The 27,127-nt window shown below is 41.5% G+C and overlaps 1 protein-coding gene across 1 annotated transcript in view; it reads left to right on the top strand.

Annotated features, from left to right (window-relative positions):
- The window catches only part of LOC137436088 (CUB and sushi domain-containing protein 3-like), a 1,358,203-nt gene that overhangs the window by 420,604 nt on the left and 910,472 nt on the right, over positions 1 to 27,127 (top strand). Inside the window, exons 4-5 of the mRNA XM_078786463.1 lie at positions 13,330 to 13,524; positions 24,070 to 24,277. Coding sequence (XP_078642589.1) covers positions 13,330 to 13,524; positions 24,070 to 24,277 — 403 coding nt within the window. The remainder of the gene's footprint in view (positions 1 to 13,329; positions 13,525 to 24,069; positions 24,278 to 27,127) is intronic.

Genomic DNA, 27,127 nt, shown 5'->3' with positions numbered 1-27,127 from the left:
CTGTTCTCAATGAATGTTCCCGAAGATCTGCAAAACATTGTAACAAGGGACTGAGCCACAGATGAGATTGTGTAGAATCTGCTAGAAGCCCGCAAGAAGGGACAAAATCCACTCAACAATTTTGTCGAGGAAAGGCTTCTCCCTTATGTTGGCTGGTGTTGAAGCCTGGTGTTGGCTTAGCGGTTAGGGTGCCGGCTTGGGATCCTAGGATCCTGGGTTCGAATCCCCATCGATCGCTGAATTAACGCCAGGGGGGTTGACTCAGCCAGTCATCCTTCCGAGGTCGGCAAATTGAGTACCAGCTTGCTGGGATGAATGATCACGGTGTGTACTCCGATTTAGAATAGGTACACCGTATCCCTGTGCATTGTAAGAGCGTGACCAAGGGTTGGCGTCAGGAAGGGCATCTGGCCATAAAAACATTGCCTCAAACAGGGAACCATGATTGTCATGGGGCCCGCAAGGTTAACCCCCGCTCTAGCAGGGGAAATGGCCTTAAAACGATAATTCATTCATTCATTCAAAGGCTTCTCCCTTATGCTGAAAGAAAGGCCAAGATCTGAGATCCCTTACCAAAAATGGAAGCCTTGTAGCTGGTTCAAAGGCAATACTGTCTCAGGTACTTACTGTGGGCATCCTTTGCCCCTCTGTCATTGAAGCTACAGATCTTGGTGAGAAGGCATCACTTATTATTGATAGCTAGGCACAAGTGATTGCCATAAGGAAATCTCAGGAAGCTGCCGCCTTTGGGGACCTTGCTGATTAGTCCAGTCAATGTACCGTGAAAAGGCCAAACCTCAAACAAATTGAAAAATAAATTATTTTAATTGAAATGAAAAGTTTAAATATTGCTGAATAACACACTAAAATGTAGATACATTGACTTGGTGGAACGTTATGAATGTTACCCTTAAATATAATGTTTATGATGGTACTCTGGCAAGTCATAAATTTAGATTTCAAAAAACTTTTTATTTCATTTTAAAGATTTAAGAGGACGGTGGCATTTGTCATGTAATACGTATGCGAGACGTATTGTGTAATACGATTTTGAAGAAACTGCAATGCGGTGTATTTTGTCTGGATAATGGATTAAAAAGAGGAGCCACTTCCAGCCATAATGAGGATCCTAAAACGAATCATTTCTGACAAGAATTAATATTTTCAGAAAGAACAATTTATTTTCATCAGCCAGCATTTATATACACTAAAATTCACTTTGTTATCCACAGATTGCAGAAAAGTCCCCAAACACTCTTCGAGCTCCTCATATAATATGTCGGAGTTCATCAGGAACACTGTCAGATGGAAGACGAGCCAAATTTCCGCAACAAACACACCCGCAGTTTCCGCAAGCAATAGAACATTCCAGACCATTTTTCTTGCAGGTACACCCTTTTATCACAATCTGATTTACTGTTACACTGCATCACTCTACGAAGAGCATCTGGAGCTGGTGGTCGATCTGTTGTCCGAGGTTGAAGCTTACCCTCAAGTTGTACTCATCCCCAGTGTTCTGGAGCCATGTTGGTAAATTTCCCCATCCACTTTTGAACCTGAAGATACACACTGGTATTATGACAGCGTGCTGTGGATGCTCTTGGAGGGATAGTGTACACCTGCACAAACGTAGAACATGTTTATACCTTCTCACGGGGACCTTCGGTACCACAGGACATCTATGCCCTTGCCAGGCATTTCCTTGTATAAAAACGTGAGCGCTTTCTCACCAGCTGATATGATCTCTGCCATATACACTCTCCAGAAAACTTCAGCCTGTTTCCTGAAATGAATGTCACTTTTTACTTTCTTGAGAACCGCTCCCTTCACAATCCCAAACAGACGTGATGTTGTGTCACAACCAGCAACTGCATGAACGAATGGCAGAAGAAAGCACTTGTCTGGACCCAAATATATATGTTTTTTTTTCAGTTGGGGGATATTCCAAATTTTTAGCTTTCTGGTTGGAGTCTTTCTGACTTATGAAAAAGACCAAAATATGCTGGCTTGGCATAAAAGCAGAGAAGGACAAGGAGATCTGTGTCTTCTCCAATGACGGTAGTTGTACATTCGGACACACTGTCAACGAATCTGAGATGAATGGATTTCTGTCCTGTAGGAACTCATTAAGTTGTATAGTGTCTTTGTCATCTCGTTTCTGTCTTTCTTCTGTCATGTGCTTGTGTTGATCACTTGTTACAAAGTATGTGTCGGTGAATAATAATAATAATAATAATGCATTTATTTTATATAGCGCTTTTCAGGAAGCCCAAAGACGCTTTGACAGAGTGCAAAACATAACGCATAGCAAAACATAAAGACAATTGCAAAAAAAGAAGAATCAATAGGGAAATATTCAAAGCACAAAGGAGGGAGAAGGAGAGGAGATAGTCAGCATGGCACTGTTTACATCAGAACAAGGTGGCATTGATTGCAGCCACTCATTCATCGGCCACGGGTAAGTCCTCCTGTTGTTTTCATATTTCTAATCAATACTTGCTCAACAATAACGTCTGATGGTAACCCAGCCCCGTAACACTATATCCAATGAATAACATGGTAACCAGATTTGAACAGAGCCAAAAAGTCTGGCTTGTGTGTTTCAAGTTGAATCATTTGTGGTAAATAAGTCTACACATATTTAGTGTACTGTACATGTTGTGTCCACAGCGACAAAGTACGGTAGCATGTCTTTGAAATCTGAGATAAATCTAACCCTAACCTGAACATGCCAAACCCTAACCCTAACCCTAACACTAACCCTAACCCTAGCCCTAACAAGCCTAACCCTAACCCTAACCCTAACACTAACCCTAACCCTAGCCCTAACAACCCTAACCCTAACATGCCTAACCCTAACCCTAACACTAACCCTAACCCTATCCCTAACAACCCTAACCCTAACCCTAACGTTAAACCTAAACCTAACAACTAGCATGTCTATGAAATTCAGTTGAAGATACCAGTTCCCTGTCCTCTATGCCTTGATGAATCGGCGGAGTAAATCAATCATTTCCATGTATTGTATTCAAAGACGTAAGGCTGGTGTTGGCTTAGCAGTTAGGGTGCCTGGTGTTGGCTTAGCGATTAGGGTGCCGGCTTGGGATCCCAGCATCCTGGGTCAATCAATCGCTGAAACCGCAATCCCGGTCAATCGCTGAATTAACACCAGGGGGATTGACGAAGCCTATCATCTTTCCGAGGTCGGCAAATTGAGGACCAGTTTACTGGTAATTCCCTGTGTGTCGCAAGAGGCAACTAACAGGGTTGACGGCAGGAAGGGCATCCGGCCATAAAACATCGCTTCAAAAAGGGGACCACAGTGCCCGAAATAGGCCAACCCCTGCTCTGCAGGGAAAAATGGCCTCCAAAGGTGGTTCTTCTTTTTCTTCTGTATTCAAAGACATGCAGTACGACAAGGAACCAATGAGGCCTTCACGTCTTGTAGTTTATTCTGTACTTGCTAAGAGAACTCTCTAAACGTATCATATCTGGTGAGACTTTACTACCCAACAGTTGATCATACAGGTTAGCTGTTCTGATTGAGTCCTCATCCATTGGTGACACTGGCATTTGATTACTTCCTTGGATGTCCTCTGCAGTATCAGATGATGAATCATGTGGCTGGAACCATTATAGGCCATGACCCGAGTTGTTCTATCGTTCAACTCCGTTACGTACCTCAGGCGAATCAGTGCATATCATTTTGAATATTAGATCATCATGTATCGAGTCTAGATCTTCAGTTCCACACTCGATATTCCACCACAAATGGTTATTATTTAGCCCAAGGACATGTTCACTATTTTATATCCACACTGACCTGATCACTCAGTCCAATGGCAACATTGACCAATCAGAGGCAGGCGGTTGAATTTACGGCACTATTTTATCTTCTTCACGATATTCCGGCCTGCTCAGATTGTTGGAGTAAGGAATGTAAACAATGCAGTGTCTTATAGACTTTTGTCGAAATAAATAGTGGAAATTTGATTGAATTCAATGAGAAGAGCTGGGAAAGAGTGCGAGAGTTTGCCCTAAAATGGACTGAACCACTGCTTCCAGTGATGATTTGCGGTGTGAAGGTAGGCCTACATACGTACACACAAGAAAAAAACAACCTTTCTTCGGCCAGAAATGTTTATCTGTTGATGAAGCTCGATATCATGTCAATGAGGATCACCCTCCACCTCTGACGAGCAATGCTTTGTGGGAGCATTACCTTGATCTCTTCCACCACCGTTAATTCACCCAAGATCCACTTTTTTTTTTGTACCATTATACATGTTAATTCGTCGGTATATTACCCGTTATATTGCTTGTTACATTAGATATTCAGTGGAAGAGTAAACAACCAAAATCCAGCCACAAAACATTGCTTCAAAAAAGGGGACCAAGGTGCCCGAAAAAGGGCAGCCCCTGCTCTGCGGGGGAAAATGGCCTCTAAAGGGGGTTGGTTTTTTTATGCTGCTATTTTTTTATGGTAGTTGTGATTTGTCTCAGATATACACCGATCTGACCGATTGAGTACCAGTTCACTGGTAATTCCCTGTTTGTCGTTGAAGGCGGCAAAAAGGGTTGGCGTCAGGAAGGGCATCCGGCCGTAAAACATTGCTTCAAAAAGGGGACCAAAAAACAACAACAACCACGGTTCCCGAAAAAGGCCAACCCCCGCTTTGCGGGGAAAAATGGCCTCTAAACGGTGGTTTTATACACCGAGCTTGCGGATTACAACCGGATCTTAGCAACTCAACTTCTTAAAAGATGAATCATGCGCAATCCGTCATTGTATCATGTATGATCTGAATATCGCTTTGAAATGTGTATTTTCGTCCACTTTTCTTCACCAGGGCAAATCATTGTGAAGTATATTTCATATCTGCCTTTATTACCTGTGAGTGCAAAATCACCTTTCTGCTCCTCTTGTGGTAACGGCTTTCAAAAACTGGCTAGTGCTGTGGCATGAGGTTTTGTTCATATTTAATTCAATATTTGTTTTCAGTTACAATATATTCGTAACATAAGTTTCAAACTTTCACTTTGTTTTGACCGTGGACAAACTCAGATGCGGGAAAACCTTAAAATCAGACCTTGGATCGAGTGTATATTATATAGTGTGCCCAGTAGAACTGCACATTAAGATGAGTATGCTGCAACATTGTATTCTGAAAGTCTCAAACATCAGGGAACAACTGCCGTAGTGGGAAAACATGTGAACTTTTGTCCTGTATGGAAACCCATGTCTTTGATGTTCGAAAGTAGGGCCTGATCGAAAGTTGGCCCTTTTTCGACCTCTTTTGAAATGAAATGTCCCGTGTGGGACAGCATCGCTGTATTCAGCAGGTCTGAAGCATCAGGGGAACAACTGCTTTGGTGGGTAAAACATGTGAAACTTCATCCCTAATTTCATCCCGTGTGGAAACCCTTGCCTTTGAGGTTCGATGAAGGACCTGATCGGAAATTTGACTTTTTACCCCTTTCACAATGCCTTTCGCATGTGGAAATGCACAATTGAATTCAGCAGGTCTGAAACATAAGGAATCACCCAATTACACTAACCAGCAACGGTACCTGCCCTACGGGCGGGGCTTCAATTGGGAGGCCCAAATGAAAAGGCAAAATATCAGAAATTGAAGCCTTTTTTTTATTTTAAACGATTCATATAAACATCCGTTAAATCATATCACACGCAAAGCATCAAAATCTAAACGGTATTTGTAGAATTTCAATAAAAGCCACATTACTGTTCATATCGGTAAATATTATTCCATCGTGTTTGGAAAAATTGGAAATTGGAAAAATGGGAAAAAATTTTGGAAAAACAATATAACCTATTTTACTCCAGGGGGTCCCAAGATTACCCACCCAAAATTTCGCTGCAATCAGTTCAGCCGTTTTTGTGGTACCTGGGAACGGACGGACAGACAGACATTAGGTGAATTATAGTAAGATGTCCCAGAAGGTTCCGACGTCAGTCCATTTCTGGCCACATTTTGAGCTATCAGCTCACTGCCTATTATCTGGGAGTCCTGATTATCTGTGATTCTCTGATCTGGATGTAACTGTTGCAAACACCACTTTCCTCAATTCTTCCAACATGCCCCTCATTCTGATCATCAGTTCTCAACAGTAGGCATAGAATGAATGGTGTTGCTACTAGGATGGCAGTGAAGCATCAATAAGGAAATTACCTTGAACGGCTCTTGCCAAAGCTTTTCCACTTATCATAGGAGAAACAGTGTGTGGAGCGTACACAACGTCAAGGTTCTTTCAGGCCTGACCCTCATAATGTGTCCTTTGTGGCCAAGAAAACGAATTTCCGTGTGGAATCCATGTTGTTAGTGTAAAGGTACAGTCGTGGCTAAAAATATTTGCACCCTTGCACTTTTTTCAAATGATGCCCCATTTCTTCCAGAAAATTGTTGAAATTAAAAAATATTTTGGTATCTAAATTTGTATATCTTTGGTTTGCAGTGGAACAAAACAAAAAAAGCTGAATAAAATTACTAAATCTTAGCTTATTCTACACAGAAATACTAAAATGGCCCGGACAATGTTGTTGACACCTTTTAAAAGTTGTTAGAAATAATTGGATTCCAAGCAGGTGATTCTCCTTTACTTTGGAATTGAACTCAACTATGGTGAGTTGCAGGTGCCTACAATATAAAATCACCAATTCAACCAGTTTGAATAGAGAAAAGGAATCATTCTGCTGTTTTGTGTCACTGTGTGTACCACAATGAGCATGGAGAAAAGAAAGAAAACCAGAGAATTGTCTGAGGAGGTCAGACACAGATTGTAGACAAGCATGGACAATCTCAAGGCTACAAGTCCATCTCCAGAGACCTTGTTGTTCATGTGTCCATCGTATGCAATGTTATCAGGAAGTTTAAGGCCCATGACACTGTAACCAACCTCCCTAGATGTGGCCGCAAGAGGATTTGATTGAAGATTGCAGCAAAGGATTGTTTGAATGGTGGAGAAAGCACCTCGATCAACTACCAAACAGATTCAAGCTGACCTTCAGAGACAAGGTACGACAGTTTCAACTCGCACCATCCGTCGGCAACTCAATGAAAGGGGGTTCTATGGAGGACCCGACTGCTGAGAGAGAGAGAGAGAGTTTGGAGTTGGCCAAAACACACCTGAACAAGCCAAAATCCTTCTGGGAGAATGTCCTGTGGACAGATGATACCAAATCAGAGCTTCTTGGTAAAGCACATAATCTCTATGTTTACAGAAAACCAAATGAAGCCTTCAAAGAAAAGAACACCTTCCCTATAGTCAAACATGGAGTAGGTTCAGTGATGTTTTGGGGTTGCTGTGCTGCCTCTGGCGCTGGGTGCCTTGAATGTGTGCATGGCATCATGAAATCAGGAGATTACCAAGGAACTTTGGAGCACAATGTTCAACCCAGTGGCAGAAAGCTGGGTCTCTGTCGAAGGTCATGGGTCTTGCAGCAGGACAATGACCCCAAACACACTTCAAAAATCACCCAGGAATGGTTCAAGACAAAATGCTGGACTGTTCTGAAGTGGTCAGCAATGAGTCCAGATCTAAATCCCATTGAACACCTGTGGGAGATCTGAAAACAGCAGTTGCGAGAAGGCACCCTTCAAATCTGGGAGAACTGCAGCAGTTTGCACAAAAAGAGTGGGCCAAACTACCCGTGGAGAGGTGTAGGAAGCTCATTCATGGCTATAGGAAGCACTTCACTGCATTTATCTTGTCCAAAGTCCATGCTACCGTACCAAATATTAAGTCCAGGGTGTCAATAATTTTGTCTCTGCCATTTCCTTTTATTTTCTGATTTAAAAGGATATTTAAGTTCTGATTCAAAAACAAAGGTTCTGTAATATTAACAGTGAAATAAAGAATTGTGGAGACCAAATAATTTTGTCAATTCCAACTTATTTTTCGAAATAATTGTGACTTATTTGATAAAAGTGCAAGGGTGACAATATTTTTGGCCATGACTGTTGGTTACACTGGCCAACAACAAATTCGTTAATGAGTCAAATGTATGTGTGTTAGACTTAGTTGAGTATGCCGATTTTGAATCTGACATCAGAATTAACCCAACACGTAAGAATGTTTAGGTACAGAAAAAAAAAGGAAATCCATTGTCACATGTTTTGGGTGGTCTTTTAAATACTGTGGTAGACATCAATATTATAATACTCGTAAAAAATCCTGTCAAAAATGACTGGTTGGAACAGTTTATTCGAAGGTGCAGCCTCGTGGGTGTGCCAAAGTATGAAGCCTCGGCCCTAGTGTCAGGTGTGCTTATATCTTCTTTATTTATTAGTCATCCTACGAACGTAAATGAACACTCGTTTTACTCTGTGCACCGACACAGTGTGCGCAGTGAATTTCGCCTCCCTGCACCTTCTATTGTTGTTTAAAAAAAAACAAAAAAACTTCTGTACACCGCCATTGGGGTTTGCAAGCCACCGTCTACAATTCCAATAGAAGAGACATAATTACTCTTTTATGGAAAATGTTTTTCGAGATTGTTTTGTCCTCAAAAACAAAACATCAAATATTCGTGTTAAACAAACATTCATGTTGAAAGATTGGCTTTTAAAACCTACCCTTATGAAGGGGGACAGATATCTGTATAAACACAAAAACTGACAAATGGTAGATATTATATTTTAATATTATATTTCAGATTTATATGAATAGGCGAATGTGTCCGAACAGTGCAGACTGCTTTTGCTACGTATGTGGCAAGTGTAGGCCTCATACCCAACGGAAAAAAACATAACCAATTGTCTCAAGGTCGCATACAAGCACTACTTCGATTGCAAGGTGGGCGACCAAGACAAGACATAGGCACCACACATATGTCGCACTGTTTGTACTTCCGGACTGTCACAATGGTTTAATGGGAAACAAACATCGATACCATTCGCCGTCCTAATGGTGTTTGGTGTCAGCCAAAGAATCATCTGAATGACTGGAGCTGGCTGCATGGGAAGCTTTCAAACTGGTAGTCCACAACTTCCTGGGGAACCACAGTTGGTTGTTTGCTGAGTTGGTTCAAGTTGTGATAAATTTGAAACTTTCTTTTTGAAATTTGTGGTTTGAAATCTAAATTTGAAAAGGTTCTGCTTGTCACAAGTGTAAAAGCAAGTGCTTAAAGCATTTCTAAACAGTTAAAGTATACTTTATAGTTGATGCAATGTGTTTATATTATGCAAGGTGCTTGATATTTTTAAATAAACTGCCAGAAAAATGTCATTTTTCTGTAACTAAAAATCCTCATTTTTCTGTAACTAAAAATCTTGATGTGCTGAATCAATTCTGACTTCAGACTTCGAATCACAATGCACGAATTAATAAAGCATACCGACATTTACCTCAGTAAAGAAAAAAAATTCAAAAGAAAAAAAAAGTAACAGACGGAAAGTTTTTTTTGGGTACATTGTTATTATCATTTTCCTCAGCGGGCAATTGGCGGCATAAAAATGTCAGTCTGAAGAGTTATCTCCTTTGGTTTGTACGACAGACTGTATGTGACGCAATATATCTTGCGTTTCACTCAATATATGTTTACATCGAAATAAATCATGTTCCAACTTGTCGATTTTTCTACATTTTTTAAATGTTTCTTTCCCAGGCATTTACTAGTATTTCTGTATTTGACACAGAAAAAAATTAATTATGTTGCAATTTCTTTGTGGTTGACCAGTATATTGACTGGACTAGATGTGTTTGTTGAAGCTGTAAATATAATATTATTTCCATAAAGTAAAGTAAAGTAAATATTATTTACTTTATTATTCATAAAGTAAAGCACCATATAGCAGAGTGAATATAGTATTGGACAGATACTATGAGGCTTCTATGAGGGGAAGATGGGGTCAAGGTTCAGGAGCAATAAGAACACTGATTGAAAGTAGAGATGTCCCTCTGCCTTCAAATTGGGAGAACTTCAGAGCAAACCTTGACAACAAAGCATATGTGACAAGATTCCTTTCACAACAGTATTTTGAAAAATACTGTTATTTGTGTAATTTGTTTGATTTTTCAATCTAATGTTATCCAACTATGCGTCACAAATGCTTGTAAAATTCCTTAAATACTTGTTTTGGTCATATTCCCTGGCTGTCTACCAGCCATGTACAAAATGTGAGAAATGTCGAAAATATTGGGATTGTTTTTTACATGATTTGCAATAAAGTGATTATTTACCGTAATGAAGTAATTATTTAGTAAACATGGGCGTTGTTAGTCAATCACCATTAACACAAACCATGCAAAATGAATCATTTTTACGGCGTAGCCCATGGGGCAAAGCCGTCTTGAACAGGGTCTGTCTGTCTGAGCTCATTGTAATCACTAATTCTTGATTTACTTGAGTTATTTAGCTGCAAACATATTCCACTTCATCGAATATAAAAAGCTCACTCACAATGCACTTCTTTAAATATATAAAGCTTGTATTTATTTTTTCTGCACATAACACCCGAGTAGTTGCTTACTTTGTGCAGATATGCACCACGAGTAATATATATATATATATATATATATATATATATATATATATATATATATATATATATATATATATGTATATATATATATATATATGTATATATATATATATATATGTATATATATATATATATATGTATATATATATATATGTATATATATATATATATGTATATATATATATGTATATATATATATATATGTATATATATATATATATATATATATGTATATATATATATATGTATATATATATATATATGTATATATATATATGTATATATATATATATATATGTATATATATATATATATATATATATACGTATATATATATATATATATATATATATATATATATATATATATATATATATATATATATATATATATATACTAGCTTGGCTCGGCTCGCTGCGCTCGCCTCACCATGTGTCGTTACTGAGGAATGGGCTTATTTTAGCTGAGGATAATGACTGTACCCGAGTTGCCGTTTTGTCATAGTTTAAACCAATCATAATTCAAACAATTATTTTGCACAAATGTATTTGTAATATACGTGATATCACATTTTATAAACAATTGAAGTTGAAAAAAAAAATTTCCCGAAAAAATTCCAAAAAAAAGAAAAAAAAACAAATTGGAAATTTTTTCAACAAAAATACCCTTAGGACATACCGACGGGAGAGATATGTGCATACCAGAAGTTTGGTACGATTTCACAAAAGTTTGAGAAAGTAGTTCAGTGACAACACAACACAGGACAAGACAGACACTGCACATATATATATATATATATATATATATATATATATATATATATATATATATATATATATATACTAGCTTGGCTCGGCTCGCTGCGCTCACCTCACCAAGCGTCGTTACTGAGGAACGGGCTTATTTTAGCTGAGGGTAATGACTGTACCTGAGTTGCTGTGTTGTTATTATTTACACCAATCATAATACAAACAATTATTTTGCACAAATGTATATGTTGTGTTTGTGATATTACATTTTTATAGGCAATTTAGGTTGAAAAAAAATATATAATTCAAAAAAGAACCCCTTAGCACATACACAAGGGAGGGGTACGTGCAGACTGGAAGTTTGGGACAATTACACCTCACCACCACATAATTCAAAACACCTCACCACCACGTAATTCAAAACACCTCACCACCACGTAATTCAAAACACCTCGCCACCAAGTAATTCAAAACACCTCGCCACCACGTAATTCAAAACACCTCACCACCACATAATTCAAAACACCTCGCCACCAAGTAATTCAAAACACCTCACCACCACGTAATTCAAAACACCTCACCACCAAGTAATTCAAAACACCTCGCCACCAAGTAATTCAAAACACCTCACCACCACGTAATTCAAAACACCTCACCACCATGTAATTCAAAACACCTCACCACCACGTGATTCAAAACACCTCGCCACCAAGTAATTCAAAACACCTCACCACCACGTAATTCAAAATACCTCACCACCACGTGATTCAAAACCACCACCACGTTATTAAAAACACTTCACAACCATGGAAACAAAAGTTTGAGGGAGTCGTTGAGTGAGAACACAGACACTGCCCAGATGTGTCGATATATAGATAAATGACTGTACCCGAGTTGCCGTTTTGTCATGGTTTAAACCAATCATAATTCAAACAATTATTTTGCACAAATGTATTTGTAATATACGTGATATCACATTTTATAAACAATTGAAGTTGAAAAAAAAAAATTCCCAAAAAAATTCCTAAAAAAATATATATATATTGGAAATTTTTTCAAAACAAATACCCTTAGGACATACCGACGGGCGAGATATGTGCATACCATAAGTTTGGTACGATTTCACAAAAGTTTGAGAAAGTAGTTCAGTGACAACACAGGACAACACATGACAACACAACACAACACAGGACAGGACAGACGCTGCACAGATATATATATATAGATATATATACACACAGAGAGAGATACGTGGAGCAGATAGAGTGAACTGGTCATACCCTGCAGGACATTAACCGTTACTAGTCCGAGCGGTTTACAGTATCATTGAGGGTGGTAGTGATATGTAGGGATGGCACAAGCAGGAAATGGCCATCTCTGTATGAAAACCTTATAGTATTGAAAACTACGTGGCCGACTTCCATGCGTGTTCTGTATTTATTTACTCCGAAACTCCTGGAGACTGAATAAGTTGAGTCGTGGGTGGTTGTACTCTGAATGTGCGTGGGAACGTTAAACTAAGTTGAGATGCCCCCATTCAACTTAACGTTCCATCCCCTTGCCAGTCCGTTTGGGAGCCTCTATTTCTGGTGTATTGAATTCAATGTCCATCACGAGAGGCCTGTGGTGACGGCACAACGGTTGATTAAAGGGATATGGCTGCTTAATTTTTCAATAATTTTGTCAATTCTTTATACAGAGCTGAAATTGTTTTTGATGTAGCTGAGATTAATCACAGTGATGTTAAATATTGTTTCTTGAGAAATCCTTTTTGTCATTTGTTTGAGAGTAATGACATCAGCAGTATCCGAAGCTGCAGATATACTTGAGCAGTAATCTGTCACCAACACAGTTGTTTACAAGTTTTAAAGAGCCTCGTGAGGCCAGTCACTGAGAGATTGAATGGGTGAAGCTGAAAGTTAATGAAATTTTTCTGTTTAAAAAAATATTGTGTTGTCACAATGAAGGCACATTTGGGTCAATGGTCATATTTGGTACCATTGCAATTACTACCTTCTCTGAAGTAATGTACCAAATTTTATGGTGGAATTCTAATGGCGTTCACTTGTGTGTTTCAGTCCTGCAGGTGTACTCCTGCGGAAGCCCGGATGTACCAGCACATGGACTTCTACACGGCTCACGTTTTCACCTCGGGGACAAAATCCGTTTCAGCTGTGAAAAGGGCTACGTTCTGGAGGGACAGCCGATTCTATCATGCATGGCGTTCTCCGCCACAGATGTAACCTGGGACTTTCCGGTGCCACTGTGCCGAGGTATGTGGGTGCTTTGGAGGATTTGTTTTTGAAAGCAATCAGGCACATGCTTGATGAGGATAAACATTGTCCTGATCCCTGAAAAATACACACTTAAGGAATGCTACGCAGGATGTGATAATTGCACTGTTTGTAATGAAGATGATTTAGTGACACCAGAAGGGACCTGCGGAACATCCGTGCAATACAAAATGTGACTTCAAGTCCTCAACTACCCCCCCTCCCTCCCCCCCCCTACCCCTCCCCCCACCTGTCAAGCGACCGTGAGACCTCAAATCAATTATCTCCTTCCCGATGTGTTATATACACATTGTTAAAAGTAAATGATGACCGATGTTTTCTTTCACAATGTAGCGAGATTCCCACAATACCTCGAACAAAGACCTTTATCGTGACATGAGTTTTATCATCCCTGGCCGAGTTATATTAGAGAAAATAGTCGTAAATAATAGCAAGGGCCTATGTAACCTCTGCGATACAAGCCCTGCTTGAGAGAATTGCACATAGTTATTTGGGTGGTGTATGAGCAACAGACTGCTGTCTCGATCGCTGAGGCCTATCTTCCCAAGGTCCATATGCCTATCAGCTCAAAATCCTTCTTCCTGTCACTTTGGTCATTTTACGCTGAAGGGAAAACTTATAGGGAGTGCATGGCTAGTGTGAATATGACAGCTCTGAAGATTATGTGGCTTCGCATAGCAGTGAGCACCAACATGGCGGCTGTATTATTCTTCAGGTTGAAAATGCAGGTGGAGTCAGGTGAACTGTCTAACCAATGGGTGGATGGACTCATTGATGCACACTCGGCACCTTTAATAGTACCGACCATGGGCTCCCAATCAGTGGGCCACAGCACGTTTTCCAGGTGGGCCACAGAGACTGCTCCATATTTGCCCAAATAATATCATCTTTTCACGCACAAGGCCTAAAACAAGAGTTCAATTCTGTGTGTGTTGGTGGTGGCCAGTGGTAGCCACCCACTATTCCCTGCATATTTTTTTAGTCTTGTTTTTTTTATATTGTTCCTTTTTTCTTTTTTTTCCAGAAACCCTTCTAAAATGACAAAACGAGGATATGATGAGCAATACATAAAGTTTGGATTCACATCCTCACATGATCGTGGAGAATTAAAGGGACAATGCGTCCTGTGCCAGAAAGTTCTCGGAAATCAATCTTTGCGGCCATCGAAGTTGAAGCTCCATTTGGAGAAGATTCGTCCACATCATCAACATAAGGACGTGGACTTCTTCAAGCGAATGGAGGAGAACGTGAAGCGTCAGCGCTTGGATCAAAGTGGAACATTATTTCAGCAAAACAAGCGTCTTACGGAGGCTTCTTATGCCGTCAGCCTCCTCATTGCGCAACAGAAGAAACCTCACACAGTCGGAGAGACTCTGATCAAGCCATGTGCTCTGAAGATGGCTAGCATTCTGCTTGGAGAAGAAGCTGAAAAAAAGTTCAACAAAATGTCCCTGTCAAATAATACGGTTCAAAGAAGATTGCTGACTTGTCTGGCGACATAAAAGAACAGGTGATTGCTGAAATCAAAGACGCTGCATTTGGACTGTTCTCAATTCAGTTGGATGAATCCACAGATGTTTCATCCTGTTCCCAGCTTCTTGCCTTCGTTCCGTATGTGAAGTGTGATTCCATCAAGGAAGAATTCTTATTCTTCCGTTCTCTCGAAAGAAATACCAGAGCTGTGGATGTGATGGAAAAAGTAACAGAGTTCTTTGACCATGAGGAACTGAACTGGCACAATCTCTGTGGAGTGTGCACCGATTGCGCCCCAGCTATGCTAGGAGCAAAATGTGGCTTCCAAGCGCTTGTTCGAAATCTATCTCCAGGCATCATTTCTGTTCATTGTCTGATTCATCGGCAAGGATTTGGAAACTGGTGCAGAAAATTCAGGAGAACATCTCTCATTAAAGTAGCTTTAGGTTAAACTGGTTTGAGGTTTTTGTTCAATTGGCAGATACTGCAATGTTTTGTGTCACAGCCCACAAGCAAAGCACCCTGGAGATGAGTTTTCAAATATTGGTTCACGAGTTATCAAACAGAGTGACCACTATATTCGTCATGGGTGTGTGTCTGTCTGTGTGTCTGTCTGTCCGCAGCATAACTACCCGATGATATCATCCGATCTTGATGAAACTTGGGTGGGAGGTTGATATCATGATATAGTTGTGTCCTGCCTAGAGTGGGCGTATTGCGCCCATTGTGGGCGGAGCCACGCCCGAAAAAGATGTCTTTTTAGGGGGTAATCGAGTTCAAGCTACATCTTCTCCGAGGAGTTTGGTGTAATCTGACAGGGGTTTCGGTATTTGGTTAGGCCAATGTCATGTGTCTAGCCCCACGGAGCTCGATTTTTCATTTTCGCCCCAAGGTCAAGGTCACAAGGTCACGAAATTTAGAAAAGTCGATTTTTTATGGTTTTATTACATTGTTCGCTTCCTGATAGGGTGAAATGTCGTACATGTTTTTATTATCACATACATCATGAAATACAAGTTTTCCAACAAATTTCAGAATCTTCGACCTTTGACCTTTGAAGGTCACAAAGGTCAAATTTTCAAAGTTGTCGGAATCGAACCGAATTTTCGGTATTGTGTAGCTAACTAGTCTCATAACAGATAATACATTCTTATTTATATATTTTCAATGTCGGTGTTGACCTTTGTCATTGAATACCGCTCGCTCGTGAACCATCGTCGTCTCCTGACTTGTTTTTTTATTTTCCTGGTTATTATTGCAATGTGTTAATAGAGTTTAATTTCTTAATTTAAAATAAATATTTGTTTTTTTATGGAAAAGCCTTGAAGTCTGAATTGTTCATTTGCCTTTTCAATTGATTTTCTTGATGTTCTGTTCTAAAAATTTCTCACAAGACCCTTTGTCACAAATAAATTTGCTTTACTTCACTCCCATTAATTCATTTCACAAAGAAATTGTTCAAATGAGAAATACTGTTCCATTAAATACACTAAAAGTCTAAATTGAATTAAGTTGTGGTTCTTATTGACATTTCTTTGGTTTCAAAAAATTGCTTTGATCCCCACTGGGCCATGACATGTCAGGTCAAAAGCCAGTTGGGCCACATAGCGAAAAAAGTTAGGAAACACAAGTATAGACTGTAGACATCGAACAAGCCCCAACTTCCAACCTCATATTAACTGTTTGCAGTCATGATGGAATGATTTATTTGGGGACCTTTACGTATGAAATGATGTTGATGCTCAAACCTCCTTTCTCTCTATATGCCCCAAATCTTCCCATTTCTTCCCCATGCCTTCCTCCTATTTCCTCTGCATATCTACTTCCTCTTATAATACTTTCCATTTTTTCCTTCTGGCTTTTAATTCTCCTTACTGTCTCAACTTTTTATTTCCCCCCTTTATCAATTAATCCCCCATCCATACCTGTAATATATTATACCCTCATTAACCCTACCTAACCCTACCCCTCCTCTTGCAGGTTATGCTGTGTTCGCCTCTCCTCCCCTCTCTCCTCTTTTCCTGTTGTTCACTTGTTTGATTGGATTTTCCACCTGTTCCCGCACTTCCTCACTTTGGTTCATTGTCGCTTTACCCTGTGTCACTTTATTCTTCCATGAGCTGAGATCTTGTGTAAATAACGCACCACCTCCATTTTCTCACTTGGCCATATACTGTGTCAGTGATTCCCAGTTGTGTCGAAATCCGTCCCTTGGGATGTCTCAGAGTTTGAGTGACATGTAGACGAAATTGCAGTGCGTATTGTGTCAATGAATTGTGCACATTGCTTGGGCTAGATTCGTAGTACAGATTACAGAACGCGGAGTAAAATAGGTGTGCGTTTTTGTGTAGGCCTGCCACCTGTTAAATCTGTTTGCTCATTATATAACCAATGACTGATCCATATTCACTTTATTTTCCTATTAATCCCATTTTCTTTGGGGAAAAATATTTATCAAAGTAAATTTAGTTTCTGTTCTTTCAAATGACCACCATATTGAATGAAAGCACGCTAAAGGGGAAAAAATAAAAACGCATTTAACATTTTTGTTATTATTTCAATGACCCTCCATCAATGACCAATGACATTTAAATGAGCCTGGTGTTGGCTTAGCGGTTAGGGTGCCGGCTTGGGATCCTCGGAACCTGAGTTCGAATCCGGTCGATTGCTGAATTAACACCAGGGGCGTGTACTCAGCCCGTCATCCTTCTGAGGTCGGCAAACTGAGTACCAGTTCACTGGTAATTCCCGGTGTGTCACAAGAGGCGACTAACAGGGTTGGTGGCAGGAAGGGCATCCGGCCATAAAACATCACTTCAAAAAGGGGACCACGTTTCCCAAAAAAGGCCAACCCCTGCTCTGCGGGGGAAAATGGCCTCGAAAGGTGGTTCATCCATCCAAGGGGACAACATCGACCCACCTTATCGGGGACGCCTCTGTGGTGGTTGTACCCCATTCTTCCCTGCTTCCCAGATTTTTCAGGGCGGCGCAGTCATGGTCAGAATGCCGATCGGTCCCCATGGACCGGCCCTGGCCCTTTCTCTCTCTCTTTCTCTCTTTCTCTCTCTGACTCTGCCAAGGCCCTGACTGTGTGAAGGCTTAGGTGCACGATCCTGGATATGGGGGATCTCTGGGTTGCTCCTGCGAGATCGATCGGCTGTCTCCATGCCACGGCTTGTTTGAGAGAACTGTACGGGGCTATACAACAACGTATCGAGCCACCACATTTGACTTAACAGCACCGTCATTACTTATACGGAGTGCGACCAAAGTGGCAGCCATGTTAACCCGATTTGCAGCCATTGCGCGAATTTTCCACAATGTGACATAAATTAACTTGAGAAATTTTCCACACACGCTGTCAACCACCTGCCGCGTTTTCTCTGTAGACTCACTCGGCTGCCCCCTTGTAAATCGATTAAATAACTTTACATCTGTGGGGAGCTAGAATTGTCTGCCTGGACATCCCATGTTATTACTTTACTTTCTGGACAGCTGTTTGCCTGGAATTTTGTCGGTTGGGATTTCAATGCAAATGCTTCATCATTCTACTTGATGACGAACAGCTGTGTGCGGCGGGCCTGCGAGGATCATGTCTGTGGGTGTGTTTGCTTTGTGGTTATTTTCAGCTTAATTTTATGGCTGGGGTGGTTTTTCTGTTGGGATAATTGCGCTCAATAACTCAAACTTTCGTAGCAGGGTTTCGTCAAATATATCCCATCAAGGCAAAATCTCATTGGCTGTTTGCCTGGGATGACTGGTGAAATCCTATGTTCCAATATATTCTGAAATATACTGTATACTCGTGGGGTCACCCGTGGGAATCCCACGGGCATGGACGTGTGTGACATTTGGACATCTTGAGTTTGATGCTGCACATTCAGTTTTACAAACTGGTTACTGGCAATTTATCAGATCCACAAATGATGTAATCTACACAATATATTTACTTCTGATAACATGTGAATGATGTGCGTGCACATGGGAAATACAGTTTGAAATATGTAATTACATCTCATGTAACATGTGACTGAAAGAGCTCAAATCCTCTCCCCGCCTACATCCCCCCCTATCCCCCCCCCCCCCCCCCGCCCCCACATCACGTACACTGCACCAGGGAGTGGATCATCCACAGGGGAGTGGGTCACACACACACACGAGGGAGTGGATCACACACACACATGGGAGAGTGGGTCACACACATACACACACACACACACACACACACACACACACACACACACACACACACATCTCGTTTTTTCATTTCTGTTCCTCACAATTCTGTGTCCTGGATTGTACATGTTTGCCTGGGATGACTGGTGAAATCCTATGTTCCAATATATTCTGAAATATATTGTATATGACTGTTTATTTGATGCTCCAGACTAGCAGGATAACCTAGAAGTGTGCACACTCACCTTTGAGTTGATTATATAGACTCGGTACGACCTAGCTCTATATATACTGACCCAGTATACTGTCATTCTGATGTTTCACATGCTGGGCGAGGCATCCATTTTTTGCGCCGTCCCTCAGTTGGAACTAGACGTCCTGGATCCTGGCATTAGTTGTTGGTTGTTGAAGATCCCACGATGTCCTTCATGAAGAAGCCTGCACCATGAACAAATGATAAATTCCTTGCCTAACCTGCAGGAGACAATGCATCAGTGACACAGATGCAATCCCTCCCCACCCATAGCCAATGATACAACCCACAGTCATGTGATGCATACACATGATACCTATTTGGTGAGATGTGGAGTTTGATTTGTGCAAATAATTTAATGGAGTACCAAGATAGAGGTTATGATCTAGGAGCAATTATACATTGGTAACGATGAAATTGCTGTGGCCTTTGATGACCCCCATTCCTACACAATCCTTGTCATCCCCACTATCTTTTCACCCCTCTTCCCCCATTGATCCTGCTGAGGCAATGTTCCTACATGCAGGTTACTGTGTTTCCTCCCCTCTTTTCCTTTTCATTCCCTTGCTTGTTGTATCCAAGTGTTTCCCCACTCTCAGGCCATATCCTCTGTCACTTCACCCTTCCACGAGCCTCTATCTTGTAAAGGGGTTGGGGGTAAGGGGGGCATGTCAAGTATTTGCATGTTAACAGAGCTAAAGGGCATGCAAGCGCTGCCAACGGCTCCCATTCATGGGCAGAAATTACTTGTGTTTCAAATAAATCAATGACACTGTAAATTCAAAATTGCTTAACTTTGCCAAATGACACAATTGGCATGTCTTTAATAAGCATAATTCAGCCCATTTCACAGTGTTAGCTCGAAGTATGAACTTTATATACAGGTAATCACTTAAAAATAAATGTCGATTAGGATGATCAAGAAAACCTTTATTACCGTGGGAAAGTCTTACAAAACCCAAGGTTCTTTGATCAGCTCCAAACTTGAGTTTATCCATTGTTTTGATTGATGTTCCAATATATTCTGCCGGCCCTGCACGCACAGTTAGTGCCTTTTCTAGGGACCACCATTATTCAAAGAAAGATGTACAGATGCTTTGTCATGATCATTTCTTGTGATCATCCCTACATTTTTACATACTTTTTGGAGTGACATCCCAATTTTTGGAGTGACTCCCTTTTGCATTGAAAAAACATTTTTACTACTAGTTTAAAAGGTAGAACATGAGTGATATATGAACACGCTGACATGGGACTGCACACAGAAAACAAATTGGTGACTGGCTTTTGTCTCGGCTCGCTCTCCTGGCTCTGCTTTGCCATTTATATATCCAGATCACGAACATTCCCAAAACTCCTTTCCTCTTTCCTTCTATAACTATTCGGAAATACAAGATGCAACCAGAAACTGTTCCATAGCAGCTGGAACTTCCCTGAACACTTAGTATCTTCCCACAGGCTGTAAAATCTCACTCCAACATGAACACTTGTCACATTTGTTACGGGGTCCTCTGCAATCTCCTGGTCTCGGTAACCTCCGAACCCTGAGAGGAACCCTGGCAGAAAGATATAGATGTTATTCCGTGTCGAAATCAATCACGACTGAAACCATCCATGAAACCCTCAAAGGAAACAATCCAAATCAATAAGGAAACCACACCAATGGTTATCAACAAAAAGAATATATTAAAAATCACACAGGAATAATGCAATACAATACAATACAGTAAATATCTTGAGATGGTACCACCTTATCTAGTAACGTAACCCCAAACTCACGGCACTCCCAGGAAATGGAACCGAGCCCTCCGCAATGTCTCTATAACCCTCCAAGGCAAAGTTGATGCGCTCCGGCGATCGTTGAACCAATGTCCGATCAAGAGCAACCGAGGCGTAGACGGTCGAAGCGACACAGAAGTCACGTGGTCCAACACCCAGCAAAGTTGCGGTAGAAAGGGAACTCCCAAAGACGCGATCCAGACGTGCACCTGCACCGTTCAATCAGCGAACTGCAGTGCAATCTTCAGACGCCGCTTTATTGCACAGCTGTCCCCGGCAAACCACCGGAGGATAAGCCCAACCAACGCGACAAAAACCCTTTTTGATGAAGGCAGCGCGCGGGGCAAAATGGCGGACGGCCCTCACTTGAGCCAGAGCTTATAGGCAAGGATTCTCCGGAATCTCAATGCCGATACCCGTCGACGCAGGCTCCACAATACTCCGGCGATATCACCTATCACTCGAACTTCCTTTCAAGGACTCAAAGTCCACTCGTGACGTTCGCTCAACCACGCTCCGTACAGAGCTTCAAGGCATGTCTTTCTTGTCCTGATGTCTTCTTCTTCTTCGCCCTTTTTTCTTCCGGGTCACGATCCGATTTCCTGTCTCATTTTTACCATGAGTGCTTTTAACCTTTTAACCACAATAACCATTTCCCTTAAACAACAATACCCATAATACTTAGAACCCACAATAATAATAATCATAACAGCAGTAATAATAATAAGTGCCGAATCCGTAACACATTTTTATTCCAACTTATCTTTTACAATCAACATCTAAAGACCCGTTCTCACTTGAACGATTTTTTGTACAACTGCGGTGCGACTAAAAAATCGTACAGCCATGCGATTTCCGTACGAATTTCCCTGTTTTTTTTCCGCGCAGTCTCACTTGTACAACTGCCGTACGACTGCCGTTAAACTCTCGTGCGACTTTTCCGGTTCAAGTTGTGTGCGACTGCCGTGCGACTGCCGTTAAACTTTCGTGCGACTTTTCTGGTTCAAGTTGCGTGCGACTGCCGTTAAACTCTCGTGCGACTTTTCCGGTTCAAGTTGCGTGCGACTGCCGTGCGACTGCCTTAAAACCTCAACGAGTCCCGTGCAAGCGCCGTGCGATTTTTGTTCAACTCACGTGCGACCCGCGCGCATGCGGTACAACCGCCATACAAGCAATCAGAGCGCCGTGCGTCCGCCGTACAAGCGCTGTTCGATCCGCGAAAATCGCATAAAATCGATGCGACCAATGTGAACTATGCGAAACGTGCGACAGCCGTATGGAAATTTTCAACAGTTGAAAAAACTCGCACGGGCATGCGACCCGTCCGAATTACCAGTGATTACACACGACACCCCTACAAGCTGTGCGAATAATCAACAGACTGCCGTGCGACTCCCGTACGCCCTGTGCGATTTGGTAGTCGCACGGCATTCGCGTAGAAAATCGTTCAAGTGAGAACGGGGTATTACATGGACACACATTGCAGCATCATATACTGTAAATAATAAAATCGTAAATAATTTGTGACAAAAGCACAGCATTTTATTTTGCCATTTATTTGCTCCCTTCCCCACGCCCATGCAGCGGAAGACAGGGGTTTGCATGTGTGCATGTGTGTTTGTGTGTGTGTGTGTGTGTGTGTGTGTGTGTGTGTGTGTGTGTGTGTGTGTGTGTGTGTGTGTGTGTGTGCGCACATGCGCCCATCTGTCCATCTTTCCAGTCCATAACGTTTTTACCATTTGAGCTTTTGTCATAAAATTTTCAAAAAACCTTTATTATGAGAATGTGGAGATAAGAAAAAAAAAATTGGGTCGAAATGTGAAGGAGCAAATTCATTGTGACAATAAATAGTCCTTATTAGTAATCTGCAGCGCGGCAAGCATGAGACGGCCTGTTTTTTGTTTTTTTTTGTTAAACGATTCTGTTTATTTATTTACCATTGAGCTTCCGTAAGTCTGTCCAGGCCATAACATTTTTACCAATTGAGCTTTTGTCATAAAATCTTCAACAAACCTTTATTTTTGAGAATATGGAAACAAAAATTAAGAAAATGTACAATTTTTTTTTAACTGTCGTTTTCGTCAAGTTTAGTTTGAGTACAAAGTGTATGTGGATGGACTTTGCATTTTGAGATTATTCCAATTAGAATTGTACTAGGGCATGCCCGTACTATATCTATATCTAAAATTATATCCCCCCCTCTATTTACATGAAATGGTTTGGTTCATGAAATGTTTTGGTCCATTCGCAACGCCAAAGCGAACGGCGAACGCTTTACATGAAATGGTTTGGTTCATGAAATGTGTTGGTCCATTCGCAACGCCAAAGCGAACGGCGAACGGCTTGCGAGTACAGTGACAATCCCCCCCCCCCCCCTCTATTTAGATGAAATTCGTTTTTATTAGTTTTAAAACATAGTTTAACGCCAACATAGCGCCAACATAGTTTGCAAACGTGAAATAAATGAATACGCTCTCAAATGTGCCATCCGAGGCAGAGTGTGTCCGCCACGTTCGGCACACGCGATAGCTCGCTGCTCTCTGATTGGTTGAATCGTTTTTTGGACATAGCTCGGTAAGTAATTGTCCGATTAATATGAAACCTTGAAAAGGCACATCCTCGGGTCCCCAGCAATATACCTGGCAAGTTTAAAGTATATCGGACCCGTGGTTGTCGAGAAACAGCGGTCACAGACAAACAAACGTACAAACGTACAAACAAACACACAGAGATTACTGGAATTATAGATAGATTCCAGTAAAAGCTTATTGATTGTCAGTTGCATTATTTTTCCAGTCACTTTCTGTGGCAATAATTATATTGTGGTATGTGTGACCTGACAGCGGAGGCAGCATGCGGTGGAACTCTGCGTGGTCCGAGTGGTACCATTATGAGCCCAAACTACCCATCTCCTTACGATGATTCCATGGACTGCACGTGGATTGTCCTGGCTGAGCAGGGTGATTCCATTTCGCTTGTGTTCGACGATTTCCAGCTGGAGGAGCCCTATGACATGCTCGAGATCGAAGGTGCCAGCGCTGAAGATTTGAGGTGTGATAACAACACAACATTACATCTGTGTGAGTAGCGAAGAAGAGCTGATATCCATGATCATTTGAGCACATATTGTAAAAAGGGGAGATGTAGGTGATTCACCCGTTTGAAATGTTTGTGGTAAGTGCTTATTTCTTCATCGTGAAATTCATCATTTTGGCCTGGAGTTTATAAAATTGGTCCTGACAGGATGGGCCACTTGCATTTGAGCTGACTGGTCTGGGTTCAATTCCCGACCTGACTATAATCTCATATTGTTGCCTTCCCAGGCAAGGAGTTGCATCACAAAGTGACCGTTCGAATGGACGTAAGGGCGACCCATCTTGTAGCACGAGTGGGTGGATGTTCAAGATTTAATGGTGTCTTTTTTAAACAGTAGGCCAATTATTGCTAGCATCTGAATAAATTACAGATTCCTGCCTTGAATGGCTGCTGAGAAGGCAATGGCAAACCACCCAGTGCAATCCTCGCTGTGAGACTGTTTTGACAGCAACCAGCACTGTCCGCAGAATGGCATTCTATTCGTGCATATGACAAATTAGAACTCACAGATCTAACTCTAAGTTGGATAGACAAGTCACGGCACTGTCTGTTGTTCGGTGGTTGCCCTAAGTCCTTCGTCAAATTCCCGTAGGTGACACTCATTCACAATGTGATGAATAATCTGATCTGGGTGACCACGGTCACATTCTGGGCTGTCTTTGAATTTCCATTTGTGGAGGTGGCGTGATGTCCTTGCATGGAGAGCGCGGATCTGTTGAGCGCAGACCACTGTTTCCAGGGCAGGTCTAAACATCGAGGCTCTCCCGTTGGATCACCTGTTCTATGTTAGCAATGCTGTTGTCTATCCAAAATGTCCTATGTGTTAAACCCCTCATCACTCACAACATTTGCTGAGCCCCAGAAAGGTTTGCGTGACTTGAGTCGCATATTTGGTGTATTCTGCAGGTTTTCATAGAATGGAAGCTCTGGGTTGGCTTTGATACAGTCAAGCACTCTCAGCATTCTTGGCTTCTAAGGCACATAGGGTGGTGGGATGTCAGACAGGATTGGGAGCCACTGCACGGGTGTTGATTTCAGTGTACCACTGATTATATTATCTGTATTAGTGTATTCAGGACAGTGTGCAAGTGTTTGGTGTGGCTGCTCTATGTCCAAACAGGAGAACAGTATTCTGCTGCAGAGTACACAAGAGCAAGGCCAGCATTGTGAAGAGTGCGGTCCCTTGATCCCCAGCTGGTGCCCACTAGTTTATGGTTGATGTTTACCCTGGTCTTGATCTTTTCTGTGACCCATTTTAGGTGTTTGTGGAAAGTAAAACTGCGTTCAAGGGTTACTCCATGGTACTTGACTGGTTTGCCACATAAGGAAACATAGAGTTTGCTATTAACCAGTCGGTACCTGTAGTCTTAGTTGCGTTTGGGTGGAGGTGCCAGTAGATAGAGTATTGCTATAGATAGATACCCTTAAGCCCTGGGACAGGATACTGCTGAGATTTTTAATGTTGATTACTTGGGTAACAAGGGCAACATCACCTGCATAGGCAAACTTTATGAAGGTGGTACAAGGCATGTCACTCACATACAGTGCATTCAGAAAGTATTCAGACACATGAAAGCCCGCTTGGAGTTTGCAAAAAAGCACCTAAAGGACTCTCAGACTGTGAGAAACAAGATTCTGTGGGCTTTCATGTGTCTTTCACTGAGGAGAGGCTTCTGTCTGGCCACGCTGCCATTACGCCCAGATCGGTGGAGTGTTGCAGTGATGGTTGTCCTTCTGGAAGTTTCTGCCATCTCCACACAGGATCTCTGGAGCTCAGCCAGAGTGACCATCGGGATCTTGGTCACCTCTCTTACCAAGGCCCTTCTCCCCCGATTGCTCAGTTTGGCCGGGTGGCCATCTCTAGGAAGAGTCGTGGTTGTTCCAAACTTCTTCTATTTAAGAATTATTGAGGCCACTGTGCTCTTGGGAACCTTCAATGCAGCAGAAAGTTTTTTGTAGGCTTCCCCAGATCTGTGCCTCGACACAATACTGTCTCTGAGCTCTGCAGGCAGTTCCTTCGACCTCATGGCTTGGTTTTTGCTCTGATATGCATTGTCAGCTGTGAGACCTTATATAGACAGGTGTGTACCTTTCCAAATCATGTCCAATCAATTGAATTTACCACAGGTGGACTCCAATAAAGGAGTAGAAACATCTCAAAGATGATCAAGAGAAATGCGAGGCACCTGAGCTAAATTTCAAGTGTCATAGCAAAGGGTATGAATACTTATGTAAATGTGATATTTCAGTTTTTTATTTTTAATAAATTTGCAAAACTTTCTAAAATCCTGTTTTTTCTTTGTCATTATGGGGTATTGAGTGCAGATTGATGAGGGAAAAAAATAATTTGAACGATTTCAGCACAAGGCTGCAGCATAACAAAATGTGAAAAAAGTGAAGGGGTCTGAATACTTTCTGAATGCACTGTGTATGATGCAGAGGATTGGATCATCATTCAATTCAGAGTCCTTATTCACCTTGGGGAAGACCATCATTCAGAGTCCTTATGGAGCTTGTTTGCTCTCCGAGTGAAACCCTATTGCTTTGATTTCTTAGCATAGGACGTGCATTGTGGCTTGGCACTGGAAAGGTCTGGCAGCTTTCAACCAAAGACCATGTTGCCATACCTTATCATATGCTGATGAAAGGTGAATTAGTGCAACACCTGTTTTGAGCACACGTTGGTAGCCAGCCTCAATGTGGCTGGTAAGTTCAAGTACTTGATGAACACAACTCCTCCCAGGTCTGAAGTCTGCTTGTTTGTTGAATGGGGTGGTCTTCTGTTGGATGAACCAACACCATTAA

The sequence above is a fragment of the Myxine glutinosa genome, chromosome 11, assembly GCF_964187855.1.
Source record: "Myxine glutinosa chromosome 11, kmMyxGlut1.1, whole genome shotgun sequence".
Lineage (NCBI taxonomy): Eukaryota > Metazoa > Chordata > Myxini > Myxiniformes > Myxinidae > Myxine > Myxine glutinosa.
This window is presented reverse-complemented; position numbering and strand designations above follow the sequence as displayed.